This window comes from Alosa sapidissima, chromosome 12 (genome assembly GCF_018492685.1).
Source record: "Alosa sapidissima isolate fAloSap1 chromosome 12, fAloSap1.pri, whole genome shotgun sequence".
NCBI classification, from domain to species: domain Eukaryota; kingdom Metazoa; phylum Chordata; class Actinopteri; order Clupeiformes; family Clupeidae; genus Alosa; species Alosa sapidissima.
The window spans coordinates 28,595,813-28,610,165 of record NC_055968.1 but is presented as its reverse complement, the minus strand read 5'-3'; the positions used below and the strand labels follow the sequence as shown (position 1 = coordinate 28,610,165).

General features: G+C 40.1%; 1 protein-coding gene across 1 annotated transcript in view; it reads left to right on the top strand.

The window, feature by feature from the left end:
* The window catches only part of ptprc (protein tyrosine phosphatase receptor type C), a 64,262-nt gene that overhangs the window by 46,473 nt on the left and 3,436 nt on the right, over positions 1–14,353 (top strand). The window contains exons 4-23 of the mRNA XM_042056345.1: positions 281–516; positions 644–823; positions 1,367–1,471; positions 1,682–1,834; positions 2,089–2,238; positions 2,433–2,582; positions 5,495–5,706; positions 5,790–5,850; positions 6,089–6,197; positions 6,652–6,686; positions 6,785–6,885; positions 7,007–7,097; positions 7,227–7,309; positions 7,543–7,579; positions 7,711–7,808; positions 8,003–8,128; positions 11,654–11,811; positions 13,361–13,496; positions 13,608–13,754; positions 13,953–14,043. Of these exons, the coding sequence (XP_041912279.1) occupies positions 281–516; positions 644–823; positions 1,367–1,471; positions 1,682–1,834; positions 2,089–2,238; positions 2,433–2,582; positions 5,495–5,706; positions 5,790–5,850; positions 6,089–6,197; positions 6,652–6,686; positions 6,785–6,885; positions 7,007–7,097; positions 7,227–7,309; positions 7,543–7,579; positions 7,711–7,808; positions 8,003–8,128; positions 11,654–11,811; positions 13,361–13,496; positions 13,608–13,754; positions 13,953–14,043 (2,459 nt within the window). The remainder of the gene's footprint in view (positions 1–280; positions 517–643; positions 824–1,366; positions 1,472–1,681; positions 1,835–2,088; positions 2,239–2,432; positions 2,583–5,494; positions 5,707–5,789; positions 5,851–6,088; positions 6,198–6,651; positions 6,687–6,784; positions 6,886–7,006; positions 7,098–7,226; positions 7,310–7,542; positions 7,580–7,710; positions 7,809–8,002; positions 8,129–11,653; positions 11,812–13,360; positions 13,497–13,607; positions 13,755–13,952; positions 14,044–14,353) is intronic.

Here is a 14,353-nt window from a genome sequence, read left to right as displayed (position 1 = left end):
TGTTTCAGCAATCCCAGAATGTTCCGACTGTAAGTGATAGTGTCTCTGAAATTATAAAAAGTATGAAATGACAGAACAATCATTGTCTTTTTTGCAAAATGAAAAGAAATCCTGTGCTCCTTGTGTCTCTGTGCTCTGCAGGGATGTTTGACATTGAGGAGAATGATGCGGATTCCGTGATGATAATCATCAAACTCAAAGAAAAAAATCCCAGTGGCAATTCAAGTACCATTGCTCCCTCCATGTCTACGTCTAACCCCAATATTTCCCCTAGCTCTAGTATCCCTAGTAATTATGTTACGGATAAAACCAGAGCTATAGAAAATATTGATGGGTACACACTTGAATTCAATGATAGCTCTTCATCTCACTGGAACACTGGTGTTCCAATCGTCATCAGCAACACACAATTGAAACCATGCACCACCTACCAAATAAATGTCATTGCCACTGCCAACACCAGCCGCGTTTGTAGATTAAGTGGTACCACAACCAGTTTCACAACCAGACACATAGGTAAGTTCGTAATGGTATGGCACTTTGTGACAGTTCATGTGGGATCTGAAATGTACTGTACATGTTATACCTGTTAAATATACATACATCCCTGTGTGGTAGATACTTATTACTATTCATTCATTAGGCGAGAACGAGTTCAGCTCAAACGTGACCCAGAAAAACGACACAATTAAAATGTGTTTTGGGACTCACACGTGGAATATAAAGGACTCATGGTGTTTCGAGAAGAAGAAGACCTGTGAGGTGACATCATTAGTCATACCTGTGGAAAACTGTGGTGTCACCATAAAGCGTGTGCCCCTTGGTATGGAATTTTATATTGTGATTTCCATCCTTCTTAAAACCTAGCTTTCCCAGTGTTAATCTGAATAAGTTTTGCATTTGTGTTTAATATGACTGACAAATAAATTCTTAATGGTCTTATGCGCTCCTATACATTTTCACTGTATTGTGGTCTAGAGATTCTGCCTGAGAGTCCAGAGTCCTCTCAGTGGGAGGCGCTCAGATTTTAACCAAACAAAACCTGAACTGGGGTCTTGCAGCACTGCAGTACCAAGTCAAATTGTAGTTTGACATTCTCTTTTGTTTAGATTTCTATTCTTGTCTGTTATGAAAGACAGAGGAAAGTGTGGGACATTGCAATGGACAACAGTTAGACAAAAATAAAAAGGATCATAATAATATTCAGAAGAAGTTAAAGGTTGTGGACAAAGGCATTGTAATTTGAAATGTGAGAAACGGGTTTGACTGTAAAAACTCACATGACTGTATGATTGTGTGTCAAAGCTAATCAAAATAATATGCACAGGAAATTGTCAAATGTTCTGTCCAAAATGTTCTTTTGCAGTTGATCAGATTGATGTCAATTATACGCCAAAATACCCTATTGTGATTGAATGGACAAATAATCCCAGTGAATGTCAGAATGAGACTTTGGATTTCAACTGTACAGGTAAGAACATTTTTTTTTCATGTCCAGTTCTCCAGATATGGAGTAATACTAATCCTAAAAACATTTAGCATTCATTCATTTAGCAAACATTCATTCATTAAGACTAGGCTTAATCCATGTCCAACTGGCATTTATCTATCATGTTATAAATGTTATTATAATAATGGTAAATATGCATTATAAATGATCTGGAAAATACTTTCTTTTAAGCACTAGATGGTACAGGATGGTACAAAACATTTTCTTTGAAGGACCAGATGGTAGTTGATGAATTAGAACCATTCAAACATTATACCTGCATCGGAACCTACAACAAATCTAATGTAATCCTTCAGGGCCAAATAAATGTGTCCCTCGAATGTGGTAAGACACTATTTATATTATATTTGAAAATTCCAGTCTTAGAATCAGATTATGTATGTGCAAAATCTACACATGCAAATAGAAAAGATACAAATGTTTTTATGCATTTGTAGGCACTTGATCATGGAATATAATTCACATCTACAGCACTGTTGCCATTCTTAGTTTGATTAGTAATCTTTGATCTGGTTAGGAGGTGAGATAATGGCTACTTGAATATATTTGTGATTTGATGAATGTTACTTCCTTTATAGATGTAAAGGTTACAATGCAAGAGGTTACTGAAAAAACAAGCACGTCACTTACCCTCCACAGTACAATCGAAAGTGAAAAGTGCGCAAAAGTAAATTTCACCCGTCATACCATATGTGTTAAGAGTGGTACTGTTCATAAAGGTGCTAATGGTGAGTGATTAAACGTCTTGATCCCTTCAAATAAATAAAACGTGTATTGAAAGTTAGTGTTATTACTGTAGATTTTGGATGTTATGTGCAATGATAGAATAAAGAATAAATTACATTTAAACCCATTCATAAAATATTAGTGAACAATGATGATCATTTCTTTCCACCTATGCTCAATTTTGTTTGCTTTCCAGATTGCAGAACCGTATCCAATAACCATACCCAGCAGTGTATCATAAGAGGTTTAGAACATTTTACTAAGTATGACTGTACCACAACTGTGACGTATAGATCATGGCCTATAACAGTGGCTATAGGGGACAAAATCAGGACTGGAGCTGACAGTAAGTCTTTTTTTAGTTACTATTTGAACACTTGCTAATGCACTTGACAATTAGATATTTCAATTGTGCTGCAAGCAAACTTAAGTAGAAATATAGCTGCAAGCAGCAATGAGGGGGCCAAGCAGTTAGGCTGGCGCATAGCTGTCAACACTGAGCATTGAAAATAAGGGAGATTTCCCGGGTTTCTCACCCAAAATACAAGAAAATGTCAACATTCGTCCCCCAACGTTGGAAGGGTTGCAGTATTAGTCCGTTTCGCAATTACAAGCAATGATAATGACCAGGACAATGACGGCCCCACAAGGTCTCAACAAATCCTGCCCACTGCCTAATATGAGTTTGACACCCCTGATCTAATCTAACATAATGTAACCAAACCCAATGACGGTTGTTGCTACTAGCACAAAGCTATAGAGGGGTCCAGGGGCAGCGTTGAAATTGTGTCTCCCCATTATAAAGTCTGTGATTTTTATCCAGTGGGCATTTCCTTATGGTTCTCACCTGTATTACACCATACAGCACTGCATTTCACTGCATTCTGTTCTGGAAAGGGCCCTATTTGGAACGCTGTCACGTAGGGGCAGCATAGGGGCCATCCTTTTCCATTGGAAGGGGATCTGATAGGGCACTGCATCACATTTTCTCTTCAAGAGGGCACTCATTAAGGCACATTATTATGACCACCGCGTAGCGAAGCGGCGGTCATATAGGTTTAGTCAGAGTAATTTTCCATGTGTGTGTGTGTAGCCCCACAAGTATAGCATGGAACCATTTTTTTTTGTTTTGATCCATCGCCCCCCGGACGGACTGGACCTCCCAAAAGGAGGGTAGGGCGGACACAGTTTTATGTGAATATCTTAAAAATTGTAGGGCCTAGGAGGACCACCTTTTTTTGTATGTTGGTCTTAAGGGGCCATGTCAACCCATCCCATAGCCATTCATTTCATGTATAGCACCACCTAGTTAAAAATGAAAAAGCAAAAATTAGGTGGTGTAATCACAATATCTCTGGCTGACATGGTCAAAACTGCACAAAATTGAAAGTGTAGAATCATTATGACACCCTCTGAATGCATGTCAAGGGCCTAGGATGACCAATTTTTTGCGTATGTTTGCCTCCAGGGGCCATGTTAACCCATTCCATATGCACACATGTGCATAAACTGATACACACGCACACACATACATTCACAGTAATCATACGTATGACATACACACACAGTAGACATACAGTATGTATGCATGCATGCACATGCATGCACACACACACACACACACACACACACACACACACACACACACACAGACACACATACACACACACATAAACATAAACACGTACAGTACACGCACACATGCACACAATTCAAGAATTTCTCAGAATTATGAACAGGCAAGATGGGGGTGGGGTTGTATAAAATGTATTTTACATTTGAAATCTATGAACTAATCATGTTTTGGTACTTGTTGTCTAGCAGATATCAGTGAGAATTGAGTGTGCATAATGCAATTCAGTGAGACAGTTAGAATCATATATGCCTTTCTTTTTAGCCAGCAGCCAGACCAGCAGATACCCTGACTTTGCTGAATTACTGCAGCTAAGCAGGCTTAGTTAGTACTTGGATAAGAGACCTCCTTGGATGAGTAGGTTCCTGCTAGAGGTGGTGTTGGTGGCTGGCCAGTAGGTGGCACTCCTCCCTGTGGCCAAATGCCACCAAACAAATATCAATCCCAATGCCCTATTGCAGTGACAGGGACACTGTACTGCAGGAGATGTTTTCCTTTGCATGAATGTTAAATTGAGGACCTGACTCACCATGGTTGTTAAAGATCCCATGACACTTATTGCAAAGAGTAGGTGGTTCTCTGATTTGCTGGCTAAATTCCCAACCTGGTTCATTCAATTTGGTCTTGTAATCATCCTCCCAGTGTGTAATTGGTTCATTCACTCCTTCACTCTCCACCTGAAACTAGTATGTGGTGAACATTCTAGCACATAATGGCTGTTGTGCATCACTCAGATGGGTGCTACACATTGGTGGTGCTTAGTGAGATTCCGTCTCTCCTGTGAAGCACTTTGACTGTCAAGAAAAGTGCTATAACTGTAATATGTTGTTGTTACATCACCCCACCCTACCCCTTCCCTTTTTACTCCTGTTAAATATATATATATGTACTTTACATTTGATTTTTGTTAACATTGCTAAATGATGGTGATTCACTAGTCCCCTACAGTATGTTGAAGGAAGGAACCAGTTATGCATTATTGTAATAGATGGGCTAGGTTATTGGTAAAGTAGTTGAATAGCACACTACACATGCACACACACGACACGCACAAACATGCACACAAACACATAAACACACACACACATACACCCTCACACACATGCACCCAGACATACAAACACAGCTACATACACAAACACGCACACTTACATGCAGGCACACACACTCAATAAACACACACAGAAGCACACATATACACAAAAACAACCACACACTGTGCACACACTTAATTACAAACACACAAAAAAGGAACAAAGTAGGAAATGAACACAATTTGACAAATCTGACTTTAAAAAATGAGCTGGACTGGTCATATTTTGTACCGATCTGCGGTACATCTAGTTGCATTTGGTTTGAACTGCTTAATCCAGATTTTGTTAACCAGAACCAATCTGGTCCCCATTTCCTAAACTGATATCAAGTTATATATGCCTGTGAGTGAGTGTAATCTTTTTCTGAGCTTTAAGAACTTTTCTGTTGGATGTTCCCTGAGCCAAAAATAACAACCTATGTATATCTAAATGTGTAGTTGCTCTGAGAAAGAATAGGTTTTCTTTTCAAGAACTCAAATACATGTTTAAATAGAGGTTTGTCTGGGCAATAATTACTGTTGTGTTTTACAGAACCAATAATATCCGGTAAACCCCAAGTAATAAATGGGCCCACAAATAACGCTTTAAGAGTAACATGTGGCCAAGCCAAGGTAAAGTGGAATGGAGAGCAAACAAAGTATCGTGTAATAATACGTTCTGGGACAGAGGAAATTGACAGAACAAACACGACTTGTAGTTTTCTATTTGAGGACCTCAGCTACTCAACAGAATACACAGTGGTGGTATGTATGCCACTATACATTTTCTTACCTGACTTGGAAAACACATCTATCCTGCTGTCTGTAATACAATCCTCTCTCTGCAGTTTACAGCAGAAAATTCGAAGCATAAATCAGCTGAAATAGTTATCACACAATACACATCATGTAAGTACAACTTGACATAGGCTACATGGATTTTGAAAAAAAATGTTGTTTAATTTTTAAGCATTTTATTTTCCTTGAAGCATTTTATTATTAAATGTGTTGCCATTACATCCTTATTTCAATTTGTTATTAAACTGTAATTGAATTGAATTGAATTGGAAAATGAGTGTCTTTGTTTCGGTCCACTAATTGTTTATTGTTAAAACCACTATTAAACAAATATGGGATTCTTTTGCAGACAATGACAAAGCTGTCATAGGAATCTTGGCCTTTCTCATCATCCTGACTTCCATAGCTCTCCTATTTGTTCTGTATAAAATCTACATTCTCCAGCGAAAGAAGACTAAGTAAGGATTTGCCTCAGCAGGGTCTAAAGGCGTCCTGCAATGTGTACACTTTTGTTTATTATTTGCTTACACAAAGCCCTATGAAAAATCCCTCAAAAGATAATAATAATAATAATAATAATTACATAATAATTAAACAATATAATCATCATCATCATCATCATCATCATCATCATCATCATCATAAGTTTCACTTACATGGCGCTTTTCTTAAACCAAGGTCGTTTTACAAAGAGTTAATAACATAAACAAACAGACACATATGAATGTGAGGCTTGATGATGTAAAGCGCTTTGGGTGCTCACAGGAGTGGATTATAAATGCAGTCCATTTACCATTTACATAGCGATCAAACAAGAGAAAGTAATAAGGATAGAGATGATAAACAATATGCAGTGGAGGAGGAGAAAGGCTCATGAAACAGAAAACGTCATGTTCTTGCTTAACTTTACAGTGACCGCTCTGAAGAAGTAATCCCACTTTCAGCAAGTAAGTGAATCTTTTTGTGTCTGAAAGTCAAAGAGGCAAAGATTGATTCACAGTCCATTCATTTGTACTTATGGCCTTACAATATCATTCTTTCACAGACCCCTTGATGACAGTGGAACCCATCGCTGCTGACAGCCTCCTAGATGTCTACAAGAAGAAGATCGCCGATGAGGGCCGCCTCTTCCTGGCAGAATTTCAGGTGCATACCTTATAGTTCTACTGATGCATCCATGTACTATCATTCACATTGATGGTTGATTGATTAATTGATTGATTGGTTGATTGGCTTAACCACTGCTTGATTGCCTTGCTGCCTGCAGAGCATTCCAAGGATTTTCAGCAATTACACTGTTAAGGAAGCCAAGAACTCTGAGAACCAAATAAAGAACCGCTATGTTGACATCCTTCCTTGTAAGTATGTTTTTTGTTCTGAAGGAATACATGCATTTTCATGTAAACAAAAACAAGCAATTTTTTGCTTTATTGGGATTAATTTAGTGAAGTTAGTCAGTGTTTTGCATTATACTGTCCATTTTATAGATGACTACAACCGAGTTCAGCTGTCGGCTGCTGGTGGTGGGGGAGAAGCTTGTGCGGACTACATCAATGCCAGCTTCATCGAGGTGAGAACAGCTTCTTCTCAGACCAGCATCCTGCATCTTGTGCAGCCCTATGCTCTTCAGCCATGTTTTTGATAATGATGGGTTTAAGAACCAGCCTGCCTCCATGTTGTGGACCCCTGGTCCACCGAGGCCATCTGTACATGGGTGAAGTCTCTGAGTGTTTCTCTCTCTCTCTCTCTCTCTCTCTCTCTCTCTCTCTCTCTCTCTCTCTCTCTCTCTCTCTCTCTCTGCAGGGGTTCAAGGAGCAGAAGAAGTACATTGCAGCCCAAGGTGAGGCTGTGTGAGCTGTTTACTGTGGGCGCAAGTCACTCTGTCTGGATGTCGGTGGTGGGGTTGTGTGTTGTGTGTCTGCTGTACAGGTGATATGTCTCTGTTTGGGGTAATGAGATGTCTGTGCACAGGCCCCAAGGAGGAGACCATGCTGGATTTCTGGAGAATGATCTGGGAGCAGAAGTCCTCCATCATTGTCATGGTGACTCGTTGTGAGGAAGGGAACAGGGTAAGTGCCTTGGCTTGAATTAGCCATCATAACATCAGTTTGATGAATACTTTCATATGTTTTCATTTTTGTTTGACCCGAATTATTTAAATTGTTTCTTTTACTTCTGGTATATGAAAGGACCGTCAACTTAAACAGAGGGCATGATTACAACTTGTCATTGACCTCTTTATTATTGTTTTTTGGTGACACAGAACAAATGTGCTCAGTACTGGCCATCCATGGACAGAGAAACAGAGATCTTTGGAGACTATGTGTTGAAGATAAAGAAAGAAGACCTCTGTCCCGACTACATTATCCGCCATCTCACCATAATCAATGTAAGTCAGTTATTTCTTTCTTTCTTTCTTTCTTTCTTTCTAGCATGTGACATTGAAGTAGCTGGCATGCAGTTTAAAACTTCGCTAACTTGTTCACAAAATGAGAGGAACATTAATGACATGGTTATTCTAACAGTAAAACCACATGAGATACATGTAGGTTTCAGCACTGATCCCATTTATAGTGCTATAAGGCAATTCCATGCAAAGGTCATCCTTACCATGGAAAAAAAAAGTTGTGCATACGCAAATAGAACTGTTGTTAAAATCTTCATTTAGATCTATATTTTATTGTTTGTAACTGATCTGATTGAATTTGATGGAGAATTACACTCTTTTTACATCATAAATATGGTGTGCAACCATACAGAAACAACATTTTTCACATGGTAATATTATACATATTTAAAAAGTGGATAAATGGACCCAAGGTTCAAACAAATTGTGCCATTTGACAAATTCCAGATTGACAAGAGAATGGTAGAGCAATGTCTATGCTCATCTTGCCTTTAAGTGCACAACTCCTTACATTTGTAAGGCTTTTGTTTTTAAGTCAGCAAGTTCCATGGCCATGTCACATCCATAACGTTTCATAGGAAAAGTTTATGCTACACATACAGTGTTGATGCGACAATGTCCATAGTGTCTGTGCAAAGCTGATTTATATCAATGTAAAGTGTGATGACCAAATTGTGCCACTTTCTTGCTTTTAAAACCTTTAATGGTGCGTTATGGATGTGACGTTATGGATGTTACATAATGTAAATTTACAAGACTGGAGACTTTATTATACCTCAAAGCCTATAAAACTGTTCTGGTGGCATGTCAGTTTCAACGCATTTCACCTTAGTGTTTACAATAGACATTTCAAAGATTATTAGGTTGATCAAAACCACAGGCAGGCGTTGCCTAACCATTAGCAAAACAAACATAATATTAAAATACCTCCAGTGATTAGCCTAGCCATAGCCTATTTTCAAGTGGCCTAATAACGAAAATCTGAGCGATTATCTTCCTGTAACTGTCATACTATTGTTGTACAGTAACTGGATTATCGTGTTAGCTGGTGAAGATGGCTGACTTTGCAGCTGGAGTTAACATAGCAACCTCCTTCTGTTGCAGATCTGTTCAGCCTGCCGTTCACGTCTGCTTAACACAGTTTAATTTTAAATGTGACGCGATATGCCAGCATTTGAAGTGTCAGGTCCTCTGTAGCTAATACCCACAGAGTAACATAAGTAACGGCAGCAATAAACTAGATGTACCGCATAGCGGTACAAAATATGACCGCCTCTCAGTCCTGCATATTCTCTTCGCAAAAATAAATCACGCTTGTCAATTTGTCTCCATTTCCTACACCTGCAACTCATGTGCATGTAAATGAGTGTGTGCATATGTGAGTTTGCTTTTGTTTATAAGTGTGTGTGTGTGTGTGTGTGTGTGTGTGTGTGTCTGTATGTGTGTGTGTGTGTCTGTGTGTGTGCATGTGCGTATGCGTGCGTGTGTTTGTGTGTTTATGTGTGTGTGTGTGTGTGTGTGTGTGTGTGTGTGTGTTTGCATGCGCACATGCGTATGCGTGCCTGTGTTTGTGTGTTTATGTGTCTGCATTCATGTGGGTGTTTGTTTGTGCGTGTGTGTGTGTGTGTGCGTGTGTGCTTGCCTGTCTGTATGTGTTTATGTGTGTGTGCTTGCCTGTCTGTGTGCGACTGTGCGTGCGTGCATGCGTGTGTGTGTGTGTGTGTGCATGTGTGTGTGTGCACATGTACTTTATGTGTGCAAATCACAAATGAGTGGGTATGGGTTAGGTTGATGCGGGCTCTTGAGACTAACATACTATAAATATTTTGTCATCTTGGGTGCAACGGTTCAGGTAGGGCTAGTTATTTAAGAGAGTGGCCACCAAGTTTCATGTTCCCTGGTGTTTCAGTAACCGGGGAATCACTGACCAAAATTGATGACGGTAAAAGAAAAAAATAAATGTATTTTTTGTATTTTAAATTACTTGTTGTCCTGATTCTTCCTGTGTCTCTTAGTGGGCACTGAGGAAGCAATAATTTCATCGCTAGTTTTTCATGATTACTATTTCAATTGTTTCATATAAAAATTCACTACTTAATTATGTGTTTTATGTAGTTTGTCGAGGACTGGTTCAGACACGTCACATCCATAACGTGAAACCGTCACATCCATAACGCCAGTTTTTCCTACATAATGCATTAAGAAAATGACGCATAGTTACAAAAACACACTTTTTGTGTTCATTCAAGTCTCCTTCATGCTACATATATCATAGTTTCGGCAGTTTCCTTCAAAATTCACAGAGTTTGTCGCATCCATAACGCTGATAAAATGCCTTGTATTCTTAGGATGAAATTGATTATATGAAATTTGAGGATTTCTCAGTATTCAGAGGACAGAGGTTACATTAAAAGTTATGCAAATGAATTCACTGATACTAATTTTGCCCCCACTCTAAGGCATTTTGTTTACCAATATGAGTCCAACTGTCACATCCATAACGCTGGAACTGCCCTGTACAAAAATGTGCACAACAATTATTTCACAAAACATAATTAGCATCAGTGTGTCAAATTTTATATTTTCAAACACTCTTTCTTGAAATAGTGAAATTTTACAGTGAGGCATTTAGTTGTTAAAGAAAGAGAGTCATATAGCTTATAGACTACATTATAGATTGAAAAACTTGAGGCCAAGTCATAAACGTTTATGACATAACGCTTCTGTTATTAAGTTACATTCGGTTTTTGTCATAACAAGTTAGGGTTAGTTTTAAGGTTAGAGTTAGGGTTAGGATTAGGGTTAGAGGCTAGGATTGGGGTTAGGATTCATGTGTCATGACAGTGTCATGTGTTCATGACAGTGTCATGTCACTCTTATATCGATACTGTCAAGTAAAGTGTTACCCTATTTTTTTTTCAAAAGTGCAGTAAGTACAGAAACATCCTCATATTCTGAATACTGAAGGGAATAACTATGTTATGGCATAGGGCTAGCATTATAACCATTTTAACAGCCAATAAAATGTGTGTGTTCGGTTGACTAAAACCACCCTGAGTTTCAAACAAACATTCTGCCAAGGCACTCTGAGAAAATGCTGTTTGGAGTGACAACACGATAAAAATAAAGCCTAGCATGTTGTGTATTACAATGCAAGCCAGCGTGTCTGTGCGCACGCTCTAATGTGTGTAACTGGATGCATATGTGTGTGTATTTTTGAACTTGCGCATGTCTCCTTTTGGTGTTACATTTGTAAGCTTCTCTCTCTCTCTCTGTTCATGTGTCTCAAAAAAGCAATGTATGTGTGAATGTTGTGGGTAAGCACAAGCACATGTGCATGTGTCGTGTGTGAAAGAGAGTGTGTATGAATGTGTGTGTGTCTGTCTGTGTGTGTGTGTGTGTGTGTGTGTGTGTGTGTGTGTGTGCGTGCATATGTGTGCATGTGTGTACTCGCATGTGTGTGCATGGGCCTGCAATGGCACTTTTACACCTGTGCAAATGTTTCAGCGCAAGGATAAGTCACCTGAGAGAGAGGTGACCCACATCCAGTTCACCAGCTGGCCAGACCATGGCGTCCCCAGCGAACCACGCCAGCTGCTGAAGCTGCGTCGCCGCGTCAACAGCTTCAGCAACTTTTTCAGCGGCCCCATTGTTGTGCACTGCAGGTGGGGCACTCGAACATCCTACACCACAAAACAGAGAATTCCAACCAAAGTGGGACAGTGTAAATATGTGTAGCATCTTGTTTTGGGGGAAATGGGTCTGAGGGTATTGTGTTAGTACATTGAAGAGCGTGTTGTTAATATTACTTAAAGGTACCATCAGCAATTCTAGATGACGTTAGATCAGTTGATATTTGAACCAAACACCAACAAAACACCAGAGAAAGAACTCACCAATCCCCTCCCCAAACTCCTCTTTCACCAACAAAATACCAGAGAACTCCTCTTTAATTTCCCCAAACTCAAACACATAGTGTATGCGTAGAGCAGTAATATGTAATGCACATGATCATTACACATGATCAGTGTCAGATTATTATTGATTGAAGTTTTAGGCTTTCTAGACTTATTGGTCCCTTTAACCAGTTCAAGGGTATGGCCATTTCTACAACAGTAAGAACTGGTGCCAATTTTCTTGGTTCACTTAATATAGCTGTAGTCATTGTCACACTCTTTTAAAAAAATATTTTTACAGAACTTAGCACTTAACACTTAACCCTCAAATACAGACTGTCATAGCTCTGTATTTGAGGGTTAAGTCTCTTTTAGAGTTTGAGGGTTAACTCTAAGGGCTGTTTCAGACCGGGTGCGTGGCGTGAGTTGCATGGCATGTCCGTTTTTATTTCGGCTCCCAACAGGTTAGATCTTGCGCACCGCCTACGTGACATGCACGCCTCAGGCGTTGCTCGAGCCGCGCCGAAAACGCGCGCATGCTAGAAATAGGGCCGACGCCTATTTTTCACGCGACACGCAAGCGTGTTGGAAGCGTTTCCGTTCAAAACAGTGAAGGAAAAAAAATTAAGAGACTTTTTAATTGTCAGAGAGGCCACCGCAGCACCGCGTCAGACACGTTTCTGGTCAGCAAGGACATAGAAAACGCCACGCAGACGTCACGAAACAACGTTCACACCATGCACCCGGTCTGAAACAGCGCTTGAGGTGGGTAGTGATGAAATTCACTGCACGTTTCCTCATTACAGCTTTGTTTCGGTTTGTTTGCTGCTTGCTGAGGTTTCCTCCAAGAGTCCTCTGAACCTCACCACTAAAACAGGATTCTCTTCCATCATGATGAAACTATCTACAGTACAAATAACTCCTGAGTTGTCCTGAGGAGTGTGCCGAGGTCTACAGTAGGGCTGTCAGGAAACTCACAGATTGGATGCAAGCACTAAGCCCAGGCTTAATACACAGTGTAATACAGAATTTAACAAAGCTGCTAAAATCCAAAATGACCCACTGAAAAATGAATTGAATGAATTAAATTTCAAAGGACAGGGGAAAATGTTCAGAAATAACCAATATGTGCAGCAGGTGATCAACTGAAAACAGCCAAGTGAACAAAGGGAAGCCATAACTAGTGAGGGAAACTGGACAGGTATTGGCTAGCAGGCCAGAAGAGAGGGAAAACTGGACTGGAGAAAGGGAATGCTGTGTTGTAGGCCTGACAGGTGCCCAGTAATGATGTTTCTCTGCTCTGCCGTTGTGTCCTCAGTGCTGGGGTGGGCCGCACAGGCACCTACATTGGCATCGATGCCATGATGGAGAGTCTGGAGGCAGAGGGCGTCATGGATATCTATGGTTACGTGGTGAAGATGAGGCGCCAGCGCTGCCTCATGGTGCAAGTAGAGGTGAGAAGTGTGTGTGTGTGTGTGTGTGTGTGTGTTTAGTGGGGAGATGGAGGCGATGCGCCTCATGAACTTCATTATTCTTTTTATTCATGTGTGTGTCTGCTCGCCCAGGCCCAGTACATACTGATCCACCAAGCGCTGATTGAGTTCAACCAGTTTGGAGACACAGAGGTGCCCCTGGCAGAGCTGCATTCCTCCATCACCATGCTGCAGCGCAAGGACTGTGATGAGCCCACCCTAATGGAGGCAGAGTTCCAGGTGTGTTCATCCATTTACATGATAACTGATTGGTTAATTGGTTGGGTGGTTAATTTGATTGGATGGTTAATTGAGTGGGTGGTTAATTTGATTGGGTGGTTAATTTGATCATGTACTTAATGTCTTCTTTCATCTCAATACTCAATAATAACCCTCTTGCGTTTGCTTACATAACGTCCTTGTGATGTTATATTACAGAGGCTTCCCAAGTACAGAAACTGGAGAACCTTCAACACTGCAATCAGTGAGGAGAACAAGAAGAAGAACCGTGACTCATCCTACATCCCATGTGAGCACTGTTCCCTCTTTCCCAAGAGAACACTGACGTATGGGGTCCAAGCCGGTCCCATTAAATGAGTGTCTGAATTGTAACTACCAATTGATTACATGTATGGACCCTTTCAACAATAAAAACAAAAACAATGCTTGAACGTTCTATTTGGGCCCCAATCTACTTCCTCTGCATTAAGATAACATATGGAATGTTAAAAAGGAAGTCTTGTGGGGCCAACTATGATGCTGATAATGGAACTCTCTTGAAAGGGTCCATTGTAATGGATTATGCCAGATAACTACAATGGCGGTTATGTATGTGCTGG